The 17,952-nt window shown below is 46.8% G+C and overlaps 1 protein-coding gene across 3 annotated transcripts; it reads left to right on the top strand.

The window, feature by feature from the left end:
- The first annotated feature begins 85 nt into the window (after positions 1 to 85).
- Positions 86 to 17,189, top strand: PCBD2 (pterin-4 alpha-carbinolamine dehydratase 2). 3 transcript variants are annotated; one of them, XM_031555752.1, is made up of 6 exons: positions 560 to 724; positions 947 to 1,078; positions 2,057 to 2,137; positions 15,234 to 15,314; positions 16,029 to 16,129; positions 16,981 to 17,189. In XM_031555752.1, the coding sequence occupies exons 1-5, from the start codon at positions 575 to 577 to the stop codon at positions 16,122 to 16,124; spliced, it is 540 nt and encodes a 179-aa protein (XP_031411612.1). In that variant the 5' UTR covers positions 560 to 574; the 3' UTR covers positions 16,125 to 16,129; positions 16,981 to 17,189. The 3 variants fall into 3 exon arrangements, with proteins under 3 accessions (XP_031411613.1, XP_031411612.1, XP_010717599.2); XM_031555753.1 differs by lacking the exons at positions 16,029 to 16,129; positions 16,981 to 17,189 and adding an exon at positions 16,838 to 16,974 and having other exon boundaries at positions 86 to 724; positions 15,234 to 15,371; XM_010719297.2 differs by lacking the exon at positions 2,057 to 2,137.
- The last annotated feature ends 763 nt before the right edge of the window (positions 17,190 to 17,952 follow it).

Genomic DNA, 17,952 nt, shown 5'->3' with positions numbered 1-17,952 from the left:
GGGCTGCCGTGCTGCCCCGCGCTTCTCCGCAAGTTGGACGAGTCTGTAAGGACTGAAGCAACCTGAAAGGGACAGAGCTTTCCATCTAAGCATTGAGTTCATAATGTGAGATTCAGATCGGTCTGTTCAGGTCCAGAGTCAAATTCATCACCTGCTTGCTTTCTTATGTCTTTCCCAAGCACCCCGCAGGTGATTTTGTCTCTCCTGGATCTTTCCTAGAAGAAACAGGACACACACTGTGTATAATGCTGTTTGCTTCCCTTGTGTATGCCTTTCACAATGCAGCTATTCTCCCCCTCTGCCCTTCAGCCTGTGATTGGACTTTGAGTGTTCTGTGAATAATCTGTAACCTATACAGCAGAGCAGAATAGCTGGAAATTCATTCAGGTGTTACGGATCTGGATAGCTCAGCTGGAGGTGTGGGTGCAGGTGTGCTGCTGTCTGTGCCATCCCATAGACCAGCCCATCACTGCACAAAGGCATCTATCCCAGCTTAACTGCCCCAGCAGAAGCAGCACTCCTTGGCTGTTCTCAGTCACAGGAGTTAAGCTGGTCGTAGGAATTATAAAAAGGAATGCACCGTACAGTGAATTTTCCACCTCTTGTGTATGAAGCATTTACCTCTCTGCAATATGTACTTTCCAGAGAGAGTGGTGAGGTGCTGGAACAGCTGCCCAGAGAGGCTGTGGATGCCCCGTCCATCCCTGGAGGTGTTCAAGGCCAGGTTGGATGGGGCCCTGGGCAGCCTGGGCTGGTATTAAATGGGGAGGTTGGTGGCCCTGCATGTGGCGGGGGTTGGAGATTCATCATCCTTGAGGTCCCTTCCAACCCTGGCCATTCTGTGATTCTGTGAATATGTAACGCTGGTTTCATGGCATGGTTCTCTTGTTGTGCACAAGCAGCTGGGTCTCGCTGGGGTTGACACGCTCTGCTTTTGCCTCTGCAGTCTTCCCAGTCCCACTGGCTGACAGCAGAGGAGAGGAACCAAGTTCTGCTGGATCTCAAAGCTTCAGGCTGGTCTGAGTCAGGCGAAAGAGATGCCATCTACAAAGAGTTCAATTTCAAAAATTTCAATCAGGTATTTATTGCTATATCCCGTTTTTAATGTAGAGGAAATAGAATTGCTTTCATTGCCATGCAATCCTGATGGGAAAACGTTTGTAGGTGGAACTTTGGGATTACCTTTGTAGGGCCAAACCCTGTCAGATTTGCCTCAGTGAATTGTTCTCTGACTCCAATCTCATTAGGTGGGGTAAATTAAATCCGTTTCATAGTTGTTAAGTAGATTTATTCTAATATTATAATTTCTTGATGATAATAATGGGGCCAAGGTCAGGGTTGGTATTATGGGATTAGACAAATAATACTGATTTGTTTTTGGTTTTTTTTTTGTTACTAATGCTCCTAAATTGGTGCTAGAAAAATGTAACTGTTGGAGAGTGGGGTTCAACTGGGGAGGGGGAAGGAAAGAAATGGGTAAATGTAAGAGCACAGACTTTTGGGAGATTAGGTGGGGAAAGCAAGCCATGTTTCACCTTCCCAGCTGGAAGCTGGCGGCCGATTGATTCTTCATTGAATCCTCATCGCTGCCCTTGCAGATCCCAGCAGCTTTTTCTTCTGGGCAAAGTCAGAGAGTTACAATGTGTTAATGTTTAATTTGTAGGGATGAGATGGTTTCCTTACAGAAAACAGTAAAGCATGTGGAGGGGATAGAGGATGCCAAGCCCTGGGTGCTGCTCTCCTTGGCTGCTCTTCAGTCCTGAGAATTAACGTGGGATGGGCAGAGCTGTGGCAGGCAGCACAGGGAGGGTTCATGGGAGAGGGTTGACAGGAACCTGTCTGGGGGCAGGAGGTCCCCTGCAGGTCCTGGCAGGTGGGTGAAGCATCCCATGTGTGATTGCAGAGGATGTCCGTGTTACCGGCGAGGGCACGGTGTGCCCTGCTGTTGCAGGGAAAGCATTTGTTGTAATGCAACAAAACAAACTGGTGCACCTCTGCTTCTCGGTGCTTGTATTTCTGATAGCTACAAATAAATGCCATGTTTGTTACGACTTAGGGAACAAAGGACAAAACTGAAGCTACGGACCCGCCTTGTGCTTGGGAGAGTCATCCTGCAGTGAAAACAAAGGACTTTGGGGTACAAAATCTTCCATTTCAGTTAACACGTTTTCTGTTTGCAGTACTGACAGTTGAGTGTCCGGTAGAAGTCAGGGCACTGAGAAGTGCCATTTCCACAGCAACCTCTCCTTCGCTCTTCTGCAGATGGCACAGAGTCAGGTGTGTTTGTAGGCAGCGGGGCTGACATGAAAGGTACTCCAGATTTACGTTTTGCAGATGATACTGGTATGATTAATGGATTCGTTGCCTCTTTTATTGCTTCTCACAGATAATGTTCGTGATGCATGGAAAGTTCTGTGGCTTTAAAATGGATGCCAGGTTTACAAAGTCTGTATATGTCAACAGATGTTAAGAATATAAACACAACTTTTATTATAAAGTCGTGCAAATGTGTAGACACGAACTTGGTTTATGTATATTATTTTCAGCATGAGGATGAAATGAAACTTCTGTGAAATGAGAGTTATTTGGATTCCTGAAGCTTTCAGGCTGAGATTAGCTTGGTTAAAAGCCATCAGAGCCGAGCTGCCTATTTAACAGCTGACAAGCTAATGACACTTCTGGCTTAGGGAATTACTTTGTGACATGGAACTTGAAACTGCTGATGCTGTTTGTTAGTCTGAAGATACATTTTCATGGAAATAGGCTTTGGAGATGCAGCTCTCTGAAAGGAGCTGGAAAGCAGCCTGAAGCTGCGGCTGGGAGCTCTGTGATTGCTCTGTGCTGTGGGCACCCACTGCACAGTGCTGAGTCCTGCTGGGTGCACCTGGTTCTGCTGCCATGGTGCATCCAGGGAGACCGCGGGGCTGGGCTGAGGGCTGGGCTTGGTCCTTCAGCCCCGCCATGCTCCTGTCCCCCATGACTTCCCCCAGCTCCCTCCCTGCTGCTCCTTGGTTCCGTGTCCCTTCCCCAGACCCACAGCGACATTGCAGCACTGGGTTTGGCCTCGGGGCTGGGGAGGCAGTGTGCAGGATGGTGGCCTTCCTTTGGTCGTTGCACCGAGGCAGAAAATGCCACTGGGAGATGGCAGGGGTGGGTATGCTTGGTGATGGCCAGGTTCGGTATTTACAGCTGTCCTCTTTTACTGGGTAAGCTTTTAATTGTGTTGGGTTGTTTGTTTGTTTGTTTGTTTGTTTTTCAGATCTCACGTAGGAAGTCTCCATAAGACCTCTGATGTCATTTTGTAAAATGACAGGAAAGCAGAGGCTCTATGACTTCTCAATGTCTTTTCTGTTTTGGGGATACAGGACACAGGTGAGGGATGAGCCTGAGTGGAGGTGACAGCACGGAAACGCTTTGGAGGACGATGTGTAGGGGGAATGGAAGCACATGTGTTTGACTGCACTGGGGGAGACTTCTTTTATAAGAACTTACGTAGAGATGTGCAACAAATCTAGAGCTGTTCTGTAAGTGCATCTCCTCCTTTTGCATGCCTGGTGCTACCTTGCATCGCAGAGTTGCTGCTGCTGCTCCCAGCACATCGCTCTGTCCTCCGTGTGGATCAAAGATCGGAACGTTTGCTTTTAGGCAGTGGTTTCATTGCCTCTTTATGGACATAATCTTTTGGCTGTTTGTCTGAAATACGTCCACGCCTTCTGCGTATTGAAAGCATAATAGCCTTTAACCTACAATCTGCAGACTTAAAATGAGTTTTATGTAAAATATTCGGTTGTGAGCCACATCTCCAGCTTTTTATATGCCACAGTGGTCTTGTTTTTTGGGTTTTTTTTTTTTTTCTTCTCCATTGTCTGATAGTGAGGTCATTTTCAGTCCTCTGAGAAATGTTATTCCCAGCCAGATGCGGGCCATATATTAAAAGTAGCACCTGTGGCTAATATCACAGCAGCTTACCATAAATTTACATGGTAACTAGGATTATATCTGTCAAGACTGTTAAAAAATGTCTAGATTTAATTTGATTTCCAGTATTGAAGGAGCTCTCCAACATTTTGCTTCATAACTGTATTTTAAAAGTTAAAATCACTCCATTGTTAAGTTTTATAGCACTCCCAGTGCCCATTAAGTTGATTTGTTAAATGGAGGTCAGAATAAAGCAAGTTGGCTGCATTAGGATCGGAAACCAACCCATTTGCCACAAATTCAGCCCTTGCGTGTGAATCTTCCCGCAGCCCGGGCACTGATTGGTTTCAGGTGCTTAGCCTGGAGGATCGAGCAGCCCCAGCCCCTCCTTGGCAGCTTTGGGAATCAAAAGACGAGCCCCTTTTCATTTAATTTGGGTGGAATTTGCTGCTTTTAGTGTCGCGTTTGTCTGCTCGCCCCCTCTGCTAGGGCTTTGTGCTAGGCTGCCTGTTGAATGAAAAGACTTGATGTTTTTTTTTTTTATCCATCTAGGTAGGTGCTGTTTTTCATATACTCTTTCCTAAACCGCTTCATTTTCCGTTATCCTTTGAGTCCTCTCCCATATGCCATGATTTGTGCACCTGCAGAGTTATGAAAGTATTTCTTTTGGTAGTTATGTTGTTCACTAACTTCCTTACGTTTATGAATACAATAACTGATTTGCAATAAATCAGGATTATTTACAAGGGACTTTACGGAGTTGAGAAAATCTTTGTATCTGAAAATAATGAATTTCTGGCATATCTGCCTGCTGACGTTTTCCTTTATTAGAAACTGATAGTGAAATTCTTGGGACTGGCAAAGGTTAACTTTGGGCTAAAACAGTGTGAGTGAGGTGGTGTGAGTGTCGGAACAGGGTGAAGTAAGCATGTGTTATTGCAATAACACAGCTTCCTGGGCTTTGTGCTCCTCACTGACTTGGTGGATAGCACCTGTGCCTTGGGATGGTGGGTCAGGGTCCAGCTGGGGGTTTGGGACCCCATCTATCCATCCATTCCTCCATTCCTCCATCCATCTATCCATCCATCCACCCCTCCATCCACTCCGCCATTTCTCCATCCATCTATCCATCCATCCACCCCTCCATCCACTCATCCATTTCTCCCTCCATCCACCCCTCCATCCACCCCTCCATCCACTCATCCATTTCTCCATCCATCTATCCATCCATCCACCCATCCACTCCTTTATCTACCCACTTGGCAGTCAGTTTTACAACCTTAACATCCTCCATCCCTGGCGTTAGAGGTGATGATGCCCTGGTCAGCACATCCTGCTTCCAGTAACCTTTCCACCTACCCCACAGCGAGTATTTTTTTCTCCTGATGAGCAATACTGCAAAGCAGGTGGAAATATGCCACTGGGCTGCATCTAGGCAGAAATGAAATCCTCAGTGCTGGAAGCTGAGAAGTACTGCATTTCTTTTCATATGGCTAGCAGGGTACAAAAACATATGTACTGTCAGCCAGTGCTCTGGGGCATTTTCAGACTCATGTTTTGCCCTTGGAAACATTTTTTCTGTATTAAATGAAGTTGCCTTAGTGCATCACCCGCCCCTTATGTCTTTTAAAGTCCTTCCCAGTTCAGCTTTCTCTCCATGCCTGGGTAACTGTGTTGCTGTAGAACCTCCTGCATGTTAGCCCTGCTGGCAGCTGTGCGTTGCTGATGCCGTCCCCTGCCCACAGGAGCTAACTGCAGTGAGGGATGCTCATGTTCTGGATGAGCTAAGTTGTGGCTCCAGAACACGAACTCTTGGCATGCTGTCTGTAATTGTTGTGTTTCCCATCACTGCAATTGCCGTGCTGAGCAGACCTGTTGTGTCTCAATGCTGACATTTGCCCAGCCGACCTTCAGGCTGCTCTCCAGCTGCCTCCAGTACAAGCACTTCCTTTGAAAAGATGGATTCATTACCGCTTTAAAGGGAATTATTACACCATTGTTTCAGGCATTAAGCTGAAAGTGCAAAAAGAAATAATTTGTCAAAACGCTGTTTGGGTTTCCCAAGCCGTCCTGCTCCTTGGGAATAGAAGAAACGCTTCTCCCTTTTTTTTCAGCCGTTCGTGGTGTGTGCCACAGTTGCTCCCTCTGCGTGGATTAAGGGCACAAATGTTGCACCAACCCAAAGGCAGCAAATGTGAGCAGGTTGTGTTTGCTCCCTGCAGCCCTCCCTGGGTCTGACTGCGCACCTCTGTGAGGGGAAGCAAAGCAGGCTGGTGCTGCCTCTTCCAAAGATGTTCAGCCAGAATATTGGGTTACTTTCAGTTAACGAATCCTCATGTCTTGTAATTCCTCATGCATTAGGATTTATTTTTATGGGGGTGCTGGAAAGATGCTGATTAAGTGCAAAAAGCACATCCCTCCGCGTTGCTTGTTTAACCTTTCGCATCCCCTTGCTTTTGGGATAATGCCTGGCTACGTTTCCAAGCTGCAAATCGCCTTTTGCAGTTTTCTCACTTTCTCCAAAAAGGAGCACGAAGGAAAGCCAGGCTTTGGGATACAACCCTCTGCAATTGCAATTAAAAATGGACTCTGGCTGGCAGAATCAACCGAAAGCAAACCGCAGCGCAGTGCCTATTTAAAAATTAGCCATTGCTTGCCAAAAGCCCATCAGCCCCACTTAGCGGACATCCGCTCCCCGGCGGCGGGCCGGGTCCTTTCATGCACCCTGCTTTACACGTTAACGGGTTGGAAGTCGCGGGCCGGTGCTGACCTTTCACATCTGCAGCTCTCACAGTAGGAATCTCCACTCGCTGCTTCCTGTCAGGGTGGATTAGAGTGATGAAGCCCAGCGCTCGCGCTGGCTGCCATTTCGTTTTTTGATCAGAATTATTTCTTTCACAAACAATCACATTTGCTAAAATGTTACATCTGCTCTGAAAAGCCACTGGCAGACCCGCGGTTTATCAGTGTGATGCGAGTATAGCTGTAGACCAGCTTCAAATGGGGCTGGGGAAGAGCTTCCCGTCCTCCTCCTCCCCTCTCTCTGCTTCTCTCTCTGTTTTCTTCCTTTAATTTTGTTGGGCTGAAGTGTTGAAGACCACGGACTGGAGGGGCTTGGTGGGCTGAGCCAGCACCGCCCGCTATTGCTTATTCATCCCTCTGTAGGAAAGTGGGATTTGCTCTTAGGTTCAGAGCCCTTGTTCATTGCAGGTGTGATTTTCCGTGTGCTGGGATGAGAACAGCAATGGGCTGTCCAGTGCACGTTTGTGGATGCCCAAGGCGGGAGAAGCTTTGTTGCACGGTGTGCAGTGCGTGCCTGCAGCCAGTAGAAGCTCTGATATGGAAACAGAGCTGAACAGTGTGCTTCCCTACAATGTGCTCTTGTGAAGTTCTAAAAGAAGTGTGGTGTTCACTGGAGGACCAGAAATTGGTGTTTGCTGGCTGTGGAACACGTGTCTGCCTGATCCAGCAAAGCAGGAAACGTGATTGCTTACAGAATGATGGCTGAGGTTGGAAAGGACCACTTACGAGCAAGGCAGCAAGAACCCCACGGACCCTCTTAAAATCATCTCCTCTCAAAAGATGAGAGATCTCCCCAAAAGAGAAACGTGGGAAGATGCCTGCTCCCACTGTTCTTCCAAAACCTTTTGTCACTTCTGGACTTGAAACGTCTGCCTGCAAAATACTGGTTGAATGTTATGGTGCCTTATACATGAGAAGCCTGCCAGTGCTCCCTTTTAGCCTCATGCTGAGCTCAGTGTGCTCACCTGAAATCTCTGTCCTACCTGAAAAGGTGCATGTGTCGGTTGTTGTCCTCTTCTTTAAGAAGGCCTGCACACAGTGCAGAGGTAAGAGAATGGTGAAGGATGGCATAGTCACGAGAGCAACTGATGCTTCTCTTAATCTATCACAAAGCAGTGCCTTTCTTATCACTCTTTGATGTCTTCTTAGGATCATAAAGGGCAGGGATGTAGAGGATTAGCAGAAGCAGGGTGTGCTCGTCCTTGGATATTCAGCAGAGAATATTTTGTATATTGAACTGGTAATATGTGTAATCTTGGCTGAAAGAAGAAGGAAAACTTTGCCTGAGCGCTCCTTACGTTATCAGCTGTATGTATGGCACGAGAACTTCGCATCTGCAGAGTGAAATCATTCCTTATATGCAAGTTAAAAGCACTGGGGGAAAAAATTGAGATTTTAGTTCTGCTGTGGCCAAGGTCTGTTCTGTCCAAAGTGTGATGCAACGGGTTGATTAACTTCCCTCTTCTTCTGCACTGATTTGGACGAGCCTTCCGGGTGATGAAGTGCCTGAGCTCCATAGAAGATCTGGGCACACTGGTGAGGTTGAGATGTTGCATGGGCAAGTTTCCCTTTGCTCTGCAGAGATGAGTGTTGGTGCTGAGGCTGGGCGCTGTGTGGCCATTCTGCTGCCTCTTCCCATCCTCATGCTGGGCCAACCATTTCTTTCTCCAAGTTCTGTTATCTTCGTTCCCTCAGTTGCTCTGCCAGGAGAGTTGTTATTTTAAGTGACTGATTGCTTTAGCAGGTGCTCAGTTAATGGAGGTTTCGTTGTGCCATTTAATGATTTGAGGTTGAGTGCAAAAAGCTCATTTTAAAAAGCCACGTTTTGTGAAATAGCCCTTTTATTTGGTGTAAACCTCCTAAGTGCAACCTTTACGTTTGTTGTTGGAGCTGGAGGATTCCTTCCACCTTTTAGTTTCGTTGTGAAACTTGCGATTACTTTCCGTCCTTTTCCCATGTTGAATAAGGAGGAGTGGCATTAAGGAAAGGCCAAGTGATGAGCTGCATGGGATCTCTGCAATCTGCCTGCTCCTCATTGTTGAGTAAGTAACGGCTGTGTTTGCCCAGCATGCTGAAGGACCTGGAACTGGAGAAACAAAAAGAAAAGCATTTATTTAGAATGCTTCTGTAGGAAGCGACAGATGACAAATACATGTTGGAAGACGCTCGCAGTGGCATCTGATTTTAGCTGACTTGGGTTTGTCACTGACGCCGCCACGGTGGAATTAATTTACTGGTGAATTAAGAAAACACCACTAAATCTTTGCTTTTGTTCATTCCTGTCACTTGGCTGCGGTGACTCTGAGTCCCCAGGGCTGTGGGACCAGGCAATGGGAAGAGCCCGGCCGTGGCGGAGATGGGATCTTGTCACAGCTTTGTCTGGGGTATTAAATTTAGGGCTTCTGTGTGTTTCGCAGTAGACTTTGTGGACAACTACAATTAATTTTATGTGCCTGTAGGCAAATGAGTGTTCTTTGTGATATAGCTGTATTGAGTCCCAGGAGTCTAAATAGCTTTGAACCTTTTGTTTAAGAAAGAGCAACTTGAGGGGGAAGTTGGAATGCTGCTTTAAGATGCCTTTCTTGCACTCCATCGAGTTTATAAATCTTTTTGGTGGATTAGGTGATTAATTTGGGCGTGAAGTCTGTTCTTTGAATCACTGTGTGTATTATCTGCTTTCCGTTCACGAAGCCCAGGTGCAATCACTTACTGTAATAAAAACGAGAATAGGAAAAATGATCTTTGCTGCTGCTGGAAAAAGTAAAAAATATGATGGGAAAGAGGGTAATAGATGTAACATTGTGTATCATATTATCACCAATATGAGAAAAACAAGTTCAGCAGTTATGGAAGTGCAGGTCTCGTGCATGGGGTGGATGTGATGCAGGAGTCAATCCAGAGCAGGAGGAGCAGGTCGGTGCTCCTCCATCTTCCTGCCAGCCCCTGGCACACCACAAAGTGGTATTTTTCAGACCCATTAGGTCTCAGGCAGGGCAGGTTGTGCCTCAGGTTGTGCCTGCTCCTGCTTCGTGTCCTCACAGAGGTTGCTGCCATGCATGGATGAAGCAGCCCAAGGTGCAAGGCTACTGGAGCGTGGCGTAGCAAGACATGGCAAAGCATGATACGGCATGGCATGGCAAAGTGTGGCAAGGCACGGCACAGCATCACGTCCCACTGGAGCAGCACCTGACCTGGGTTGCACCGTGGGGACGTGAGCCTCCCCGTGCAGCCAGCAGCATTCCTGTGGACGGAATTCCTGGAATCACCGTCTGTCATCTCCTGCAGTGCTTGACATTGTGCGGTACCTGCATGAGCAAACGCCCCTGGAATAAAGGCCATGCCTCGGAGCTCCGGCTCTGATTGCCTGCATTTATTCTTCATGTTCTTCAAATTGGTAAATCATATGACAATAAACAGAAATACCCTCAATGAAGAGAGAAGGGGAAACTGTTGTTTATCTGGTCAGGTGGTTTAGATTAGCAGTGATGCTGGTCTGTATTATGTTACTTTAAATCATAGTGTCCCAACAGGACATAAATTATGAAGATTGTTACAGTATGTTTCATCCAATGTAAGATCAACAAATTGGAATAATTTTTTTATAGGAAAATCAGTGCTTTGGCAAGGTTATTGTTGAAGAATTTAATTTAACTTGAGCTTTGCTTGCATTATTTCTTAATATATAAAAACTATTTGCATAATGTACGAAGTATAAACATTTTTAGAATCAAAGGCAGGAATGCCTTTTCCAAGATTACACAGAGTGGCAAACTACTTAGAATAGATCAGTGTTTGTGCTTTCGCTGTCAGAAATGTTTGATATAGAGCTGGCTAGCTGGTTTCTTCACCGACATAATTGTAAACAAGTGTTGCGAGACAGAAACAGCGTTCTTTGTGGAGGAGTGTAAAGGTTTTCACATAGGCAGTGTGGAACTTGGAGGGCAGTGTTTGCAGCCACGATATGCGTACAAATAGGTGACTTCTTTTAGAGAGCAGAGCAGCATTTCGAGTTTGTGTGCAGCTCAGTACATGGGATGGGGGTTATAAATGCAGAGAAGTGTAGATAGTGAAGTTTTGAATGAAGGTTTTTTCAGTTGTTTTGCTTTGTTTTATGCAGCTTTGCGTTGCTGCAATGTGGTGTCCACGTGCATGCCACAGTGTCTGTAGTGCTCCGCAGCCACGCTCCCCTTTACCAGGGAGGATGGAGGGATGGGACACATGGCCATGGCACAGTTGCTGCTTCCCAGGTTTCTTGGAGGTGATTCTGGCAGCCCAGTGGTGCCAATGAGCCCAACATGGAAACGTGTCTTTCAGAACGAATGCCAGACCTCATGTGCTGCCTTCACCTTTTTAAACATCAGTTGCATTCTTTGTTGTAAGGTGATTTTTGCATAATTATACAATGGGAGTATTTCCTAATGGAACAAAGAGAATGAAAATGAAACAAGCCATGGGTTTTTGATGTCATGAGATTGAGTTAAACCCTCAGGGCTGGCTACACATAACTCAGTGTAGCTTGACATCAGAGAGCTTTTCCTTCGCTCTGCTGACCCGTTGCTCACTGGAAGGTGGTGATGTGAGCTGGGTGTGTGAAAGCTGCTCCGGTTTGGAAACAGGCTGCAGTGATTAGAGTTTGTTGTTCGAAGTGTCAAACTGCAGAGGAGAACACGCTATATCTGTGCATAGGGAGGGCTCTTCCTTGGGTGGATGGGACGCAAGCGTGCTGAGAGTGGTCATCTCTTGTCGTGTATGACAACATTGCTGTAATGTGTTTTGTTTGCTGGTTTCTTACAGAATCGCAGAATAGTCTGGGTTGGAAGGGACCTCAAGGATGATGAATCTCCAACCCCCTGCCACACGCAGGGCCACCAATCTCCCCATTTAATACCAGACCAGGCTGCCCAGGGCCCCGTCCAACCTGGCCTTGAACACCTCCAGGGATGGACGGGGCATCCACAACCTCTCTGGGCAGCCTGATAAATGACACCGATGCGGCTTGGGTGGGTGTGGAAGGGAAGACAGGTAGCCCTCGCACTGCAGAGGGCCAAGGTTAATGCTACCTCCAGCATTATAATGACAGATGGGAGGCAGAACCCTTAGTGTACTAGTGATTAGCATATGGTTTCCTTGGCCGAGCATCTGAAGGATTTAGGAAACATCAGTACTCCCTTTGTAACTCTCGCACTTTAAAACAAATAAATAAAGCCCATCATACAGTCACGTTGTTGGGCCTCGCGGCTGTTTGTCTTGAGTACCTCCATTTTTGAGTCAAGCACTGTCAGCTGCTGTGCTCGGGAGATGCACTGCGGTGATCCATCACCGGGGACGCGCTGCTGGGTGATGTATGAGCGCGACATCTCGACCCGCGCCGCTTTGATGTGTAACTCATCGAGATAATGTTGGCAAGCGCCGTACAAAAGCAGAGTGTTTAAAAAGCGTTAAGATGAATTGATTTCTTGCTTAAGAAGTGTGGAAGGAAGAATAATAGCAGATTAGCCCCAGGATCCCACGATTCTCGCGAAGCTGTTAAGCGCGGTGCGAAGCGGTGGATGGAATTTCAGCTTTCCTCCCACTGCTGAGAGCACAGCGCCCAGCCCTGCTTTTCCCATTCTCTGGCAACAAAAGTCACATTAAGTCTCGTTTTCTGATAGTGTGTTTTGTCACTTCTCAAAGCATTTTTTCTTTTATAACTTTATTAGGTCAATGTGCTCTTCAGAGAGTAGCTCTGATTTTTATCTCATGGAAGCATGCTACGGCATGGCTTAAAAACCATTTTAGAAGTGATATAACGTGTGAAAAACCCTTAGTTTTTAGTTCTTTCATGATCTTAAAAGACATGAAGGGAAGAGACATACTGGCACACCCAAGGATCTCCCTGTCTGCGTGGGGTTGCTTCGCTCATCACTTCCCTGGTGCTGTTTCTGACTCACTGCAGGGCTCTGTGATCTTCCAGGTCCCGAGTGATGCATCAAACTTAGACTAACCTGTGTGTCCAGCTGTTACTTCAGACAAAAAGTCCTGAAAGGTTTATGTTGAAAATATCTTCCTCTCATCCCGAAAAAAACAGAATACTTTATGATAGTTAATACACCAAAGGCTCCCTTCACGCTTCTTCGTGGCTTCTAGAAAATGCAGGCATCCTTTCTTACCACTCTCTTTGTTTTTCAAGGAAAGCTGGAAAAATATGCCCGTTAACATCAGAGGGGCTGCAGAGCTGTTGCTGCAGTGAAGGTCACGATCGGCGTTGAGTGCCTGTCCCAGCAGTGTGTGTTGGGCTGATGGATTCTGCCCACTGCTGCAGTCTTGACAATGATCTTGCACTGCAGACTGCTTAATAATTTTCATTATTTTTAATTAAAGTTGAAGAAGTGCAGACTCCTGCTCAAATTAAGGGTTGTGTTGCCGGAATGTGGTAATTACTTTAATTGATCACAAGATAGTTTCCTTGATCACCAATTAGACCAAATTACCGATCAAGTTTCAAGACGTGAAGAAATGTCCGAACTGATTTTATGTAATAGTGTTTTCATATCTAATCAAGCCTAAATATCTTTTCCTTGCAGAACCAATTGTACTTTCTCAAAGAGAGGTTACGGCTCTACAAATACCGAGGTGATTCCCAAACAATAGCATTCCAATTCATTTAATTAGCAGAGGAAGTATTTAGGACCGTAATGGAGATTGCATTGGTGAAATTGCTCAGTAGAACTGTAGCTCATTTTCTTAGTAAGAGATGCTTCTATTTTGTGTATAACTGAAATGAGCTGGTACACAAAAGTGAGGGGCTTCAGCAGTTTGCAGTGAGGGAGAGCAGTGGGGCATGAGCACAAGTATGGGTACTTGGGAATCCCTGATGGGGTTTGAGAAACCCCAGTCCCAGTAACCCACATGTGTCTATATGTCAGAGCTGCCCGGGTGGACGCACAGACCCTGATGGGGGACACGTGGACCTGGTGCAGCTTTCCATAGGTTTTATCTGACTTTCTTTCTGCTGTTCTTTGTACGAAGGCAATGTATTGGCGGTTGCAATGCTATCTTAGTTTTTCTCTGTATAGGCTGCTGTGGAAATGTACAGGTTGCCAATAGATCCCTTAAGATCTCAATCTTATCCGATTCCTACTGCAATTCCTTGGGCAGTCTAAGAACGATTGAATGCAATGTTTCAGAGCTACTAATGCAGATGTTTTGTTGCTGATGCACCTCGTACCGCTTTCTGCTTCAAAGCGCGCTGCTGAAACATGGGGCATCTTTTAAAAGTAATTGTTCACTCCGAGGAAAATGAAACCAAACGAGAGCTTCAAGGGAAGTTGGATTTCCCGAATTTTGGAATGCTCTTGGGTCAAGGAAAAAAGCTTTTTAATTGCTGACAGTTTGGTGATTTCCAAATGACAAGCCTCATTGGAATGATTTTCTCTGATTATAACGTTTGCATTCATTGGGCTGGCAAAGCGACTAACAAAGTCATACTTCATCCAGGCACCGATGCTATTTTTTTTTCCTTAAAGGTTTTTGTAATTTGTGAGAGGAAAAAAGACTGAAACTATTATCAGCCATTATATGTTATTCATTGACCACATGTTTGTTTGAAGCGGCCATCGCTTGGTGGAATGCAGGCTATATACATTCTCTCCCATAAATGAGCGCTAAAAACTTACCTAAATCAGATAGGTCTTTGTGGAGATCGTTGCATTCTAATACGAACCAGACTATAATGTGGATGTTACGTTTGCTTTGCATGTTAATTTAGGTCCCAACCCTGATGGATGGAGCGCAGCTTGAATAGAGCCCATTGACTTGGAGGCGTTCTGCACACGCACTGAGGCCCTTTGGACCCCGCTGCATAATTGCATTCTTGATTTACATGGATGTTCTCGTTTTCTTTATAATGCAGTGATTTGCTCTTAAGCATTTTGGCAAAGGCATGCTATTATTTTCTTCTTGAGCCTGTGATAAAACCTGCATCCTGGGGGAAAGTGCTGTGCAGAATATAGGGGCAGAGGATTGGGAAACCCATTTTAACTCACTTAAAGTAAAATATTTTCTCATAAAGCAGAGAGGCAAAGCCACCTGCCTCCTTTCTCCCCCCAGGTAAAATAAATAGCAAAATAGTTACGTGAGAGGATGTGTTTCTGGAAGTGCTATCTGTCCAGTATGGGAATATTGTGGCATGGGCCCTAGCTGGAAGTGACACATTGGCAAAGGTGTAGCGAGGGGTGAGGGCTGCTGGGATGGAGGTTTAAAACCATTTTTGGGTGCCAAGGGTAAAATCATTGCTCCTGTACAACAGCTTTGAATCATGGAGCAATTAACGTTGAGCAGTCATTCACCAGGACCCAAAGGGGGGGATTTCAGTGAGGTCAGGAAGCACGTTGGTGGCTCAAGGACCAAAAATATTTCTCCAGCGGGTTCTGAGATTTCAGAGTGAGTCTTGTTGCAGATCAGCTGCCAGAACATCTGCCATCTATGTCCTGGCAGATGGAGTAAGGCTTTCCTCTCTGTTCTTTCTCCCCTAGGCGTTTGGATTTATGACACGAGTTGCTCTACAGGCAGAGAAGATGAATCACCACCCAGAATGGTTCAACGTCTACAACAAGGTAACGTGTCCACCAGCCTGAATTACACACACAGACCAAAGCACTGGCCCATCTTCTGTATCCTTTCCGTGGTTTGCATGCAGTGGAGGAGTGGAGGGAATGGGGAGATGATGTGTCTTTCTCTAGAGATGTGGGACTTTAAAGAGGTACTGTGATTGGTAGCAGTGAGCTGACACCAGGCATCCGGCTGTTTGTGGCTGCTTGCCGCGTGGCTCAGGGCTGGCACTTTGCCTTGCTGGCTGAGATCTGAGAGCAGAGCAGAAGCCTTTAACCTCTTCCGTAGGCAGCCCGTGTGAGTGGCTGTGCTGGAGCCTCTGAGAGCCCACCAGCTCTCGTTTCTGTCTGTGCAGCATGCAGGTACCTGGATGGCAGCCTGGCAGCCTAAATTTAGATTGGATTTGTTAAATATCCTCGGCCCCCGTGTCTCAGCGTAGCAGCTTATAAAACTTGTTTATAACATTGCCTGGCTGCTGCTGGTCTTGCGATTGCGGAGGTTAGAATGTGCTCTGCAAGCCTTGGAAGAAAGGTGCTATGTGAGGGGGAAACCACTGCTCCCCCATCATTTTGGTTTCCTGGTGCTTCTCACTGCATTGTGTTGCAGTATTGGCAGATCTGTGCTGTCCCATAGATACACCCAGAGGAGCTGTGGGTGGGCAGACATGGTTTCTCCACGGGGCACCATCCTTGTAATATCTTGCTGCTCCTTCCTGGCAGGTTCAGATCACCCTCATTTCCCATGACTGTGGTGGACTGACCAAGAGAGACGTGAAGCTGGCTCAGTTCATTGACAAGGCTGCTGCCTCCGTATAGTGCAGGTATATGGCATTTTAAGGTGCTGTCTTGTATTTTGAATGGCGTCCTTCATTCATTGTAACTCTGATTTCACACCCCCCCTGAAAGGACAAAGTATTTTGTGAAGAGTGGTGTAGCTTTGTTTGCCTTTAAGGCTTTCATCTGAGAGACCCCTCTGAATGCCCGTGCTCACCCTTTTCAGTGCTGACTTCCATATCCCCCGTGCTGCTCCAGCAAATAGCACCAGGTCTCAGCTCCTGGCAGTGTTAATGAAACACAGTACATCTGGGTGCAGTGCAGGGTCAGGCAGCACCCAGCACGCTGCAGGACGGAGCTGTTAGCTCTGCTCATACCTGCAGGATGGGAAGGGGAGCCTGGCCAGGTGCCGGCAGTGAGGGAAGCAGCATTAGCAGGATTCTTGCTAAGCTGGGCTCGGCCAGAGCTATGCTCACCCTCCTTGTAGCTGCCAGTCCCCGTGTGCCCTGTGAGCCCCTCGGGTGCAGCACTGGCAGAGTGACCCCTGTGAAATGCCTGCAGCGTGACTGGGGTCACCGAGGGCACGGCTGGGAACTGAGACACACATCGAGGGACAGTGGCTGCCAGGATCTATTCTGGGTGTGTGCACAGAGTGTGTGGTCTCTCAGCTATTCAGAATGCAAAATGCCAGTAGCTGACATGCAGATACTGCTGTCGGTAAAATAGGAATGGTATTTTCGTTAATGCTCAGCAAGTGCACTGTCATGTGCTAATTGGTGGCAGAAGGCAAGATGTGAGATGTTGGGCTCTGCTGATGCTGACTGTACTGGGGATATTGATATTAAAACCTAAAAAAGACCCGGATTCAAGCAACGTGCTCCAATGTTCTTTTCTTCAGAGTGCCTTTCCCCACTGAAGTGGTAGATTTCACTTCTACGGCTTCAAGTCAGGCTGCGATGTCTCCTGTTCCTGGTGGAGGAGTGAAACGAGTCTCACCCAATGTTTGGACGATATCTGCAGTGAACAGTGCAAACTCTGCTGTTAGAAATTGATACAGAATGCCAATGCTTTGCATCAGGCCAATAAAATCAAATTCCTCCTTTGTAATTTGTTTCTTTATTATTATACATATGTGACAAAGCTGTTTAGTTTGAAGATAAATAATATTTAGTCACTGGGTGGTCCTTGGTTTGGAGTATTGATATTTATTTACATACTCGGAGGAAAAAATCCCCACCAAATAATTTCTCCCTGAGCGCTGCTGTCTGTATGGCACAGAGCTGTGCAGCCACCGTACATCGAAGCTCCCAGCCTGGGGAAGAATCAAAACCAGCTCAAGAGGAGGAGCACAGCTTTGGAACGCTCACAGCAGTGTGATCTCCAGGTCAGTGCTTCTTCAGCTGTTAATTACTGGGGCATTTCTGAACTGCAGACCAATCGCGTGGGGAACCCTCAGTGAGCTCCTCATCCCTGCAGTATCTCTCACCCCCCAGTATCTCTCACCCCCATCCTGTGGCTCCCTAAATCCGTGCTGGGAGCCAGGTGGAGCCACCCAGCCCCGTTCCCTTCTCCTGCATCCCCTCAGCTCTCCTCCACCTGTGTGGAGGTGGTGAGTGCAGGATGCTGCGGCGCCGATTAAGGCACTGTCTCTCTGACCAAGCTGGAACTTTGTGGATAATTGGTAATTTATACAGCATGGATTTAATGACAGGTATGGGATCCCAGCCAGGAAACAGCCTGAGGCTGTGTTGCAAAGAGCATCGTTGGCTGTGCTCTGAACAAAAGTAGCCAGACTGTGAGTGTTGGGGCTTCTCCAGGTGATGGCATCTCAGGAGCCGCTCTGCTCTGTTGCCTTACAGCAGGTGGGCTC

Source organism: Meleagris gallopavo, chromosome 15, assembly GCF_000146605.3.
Source record: "Meleagris gallopavo isolate NT-WF06-2002-E0010 breed Aviagen turkey brand Nicholas breeding stock chromosome 15, Turkey_5.1, whole genome shotgun sequence".
Lineage (NCBI taxonomy): Eukaryota > Metazoa > Chordata > Aves > Galliformes > Phasianidae > Meleagris > Meleagris gallopavo.
The sequence above is the reverse complement of the archived record's forward strand: the minus strand, read 5'-3'. Positions and strand labels throughout refer to the sequence as shown.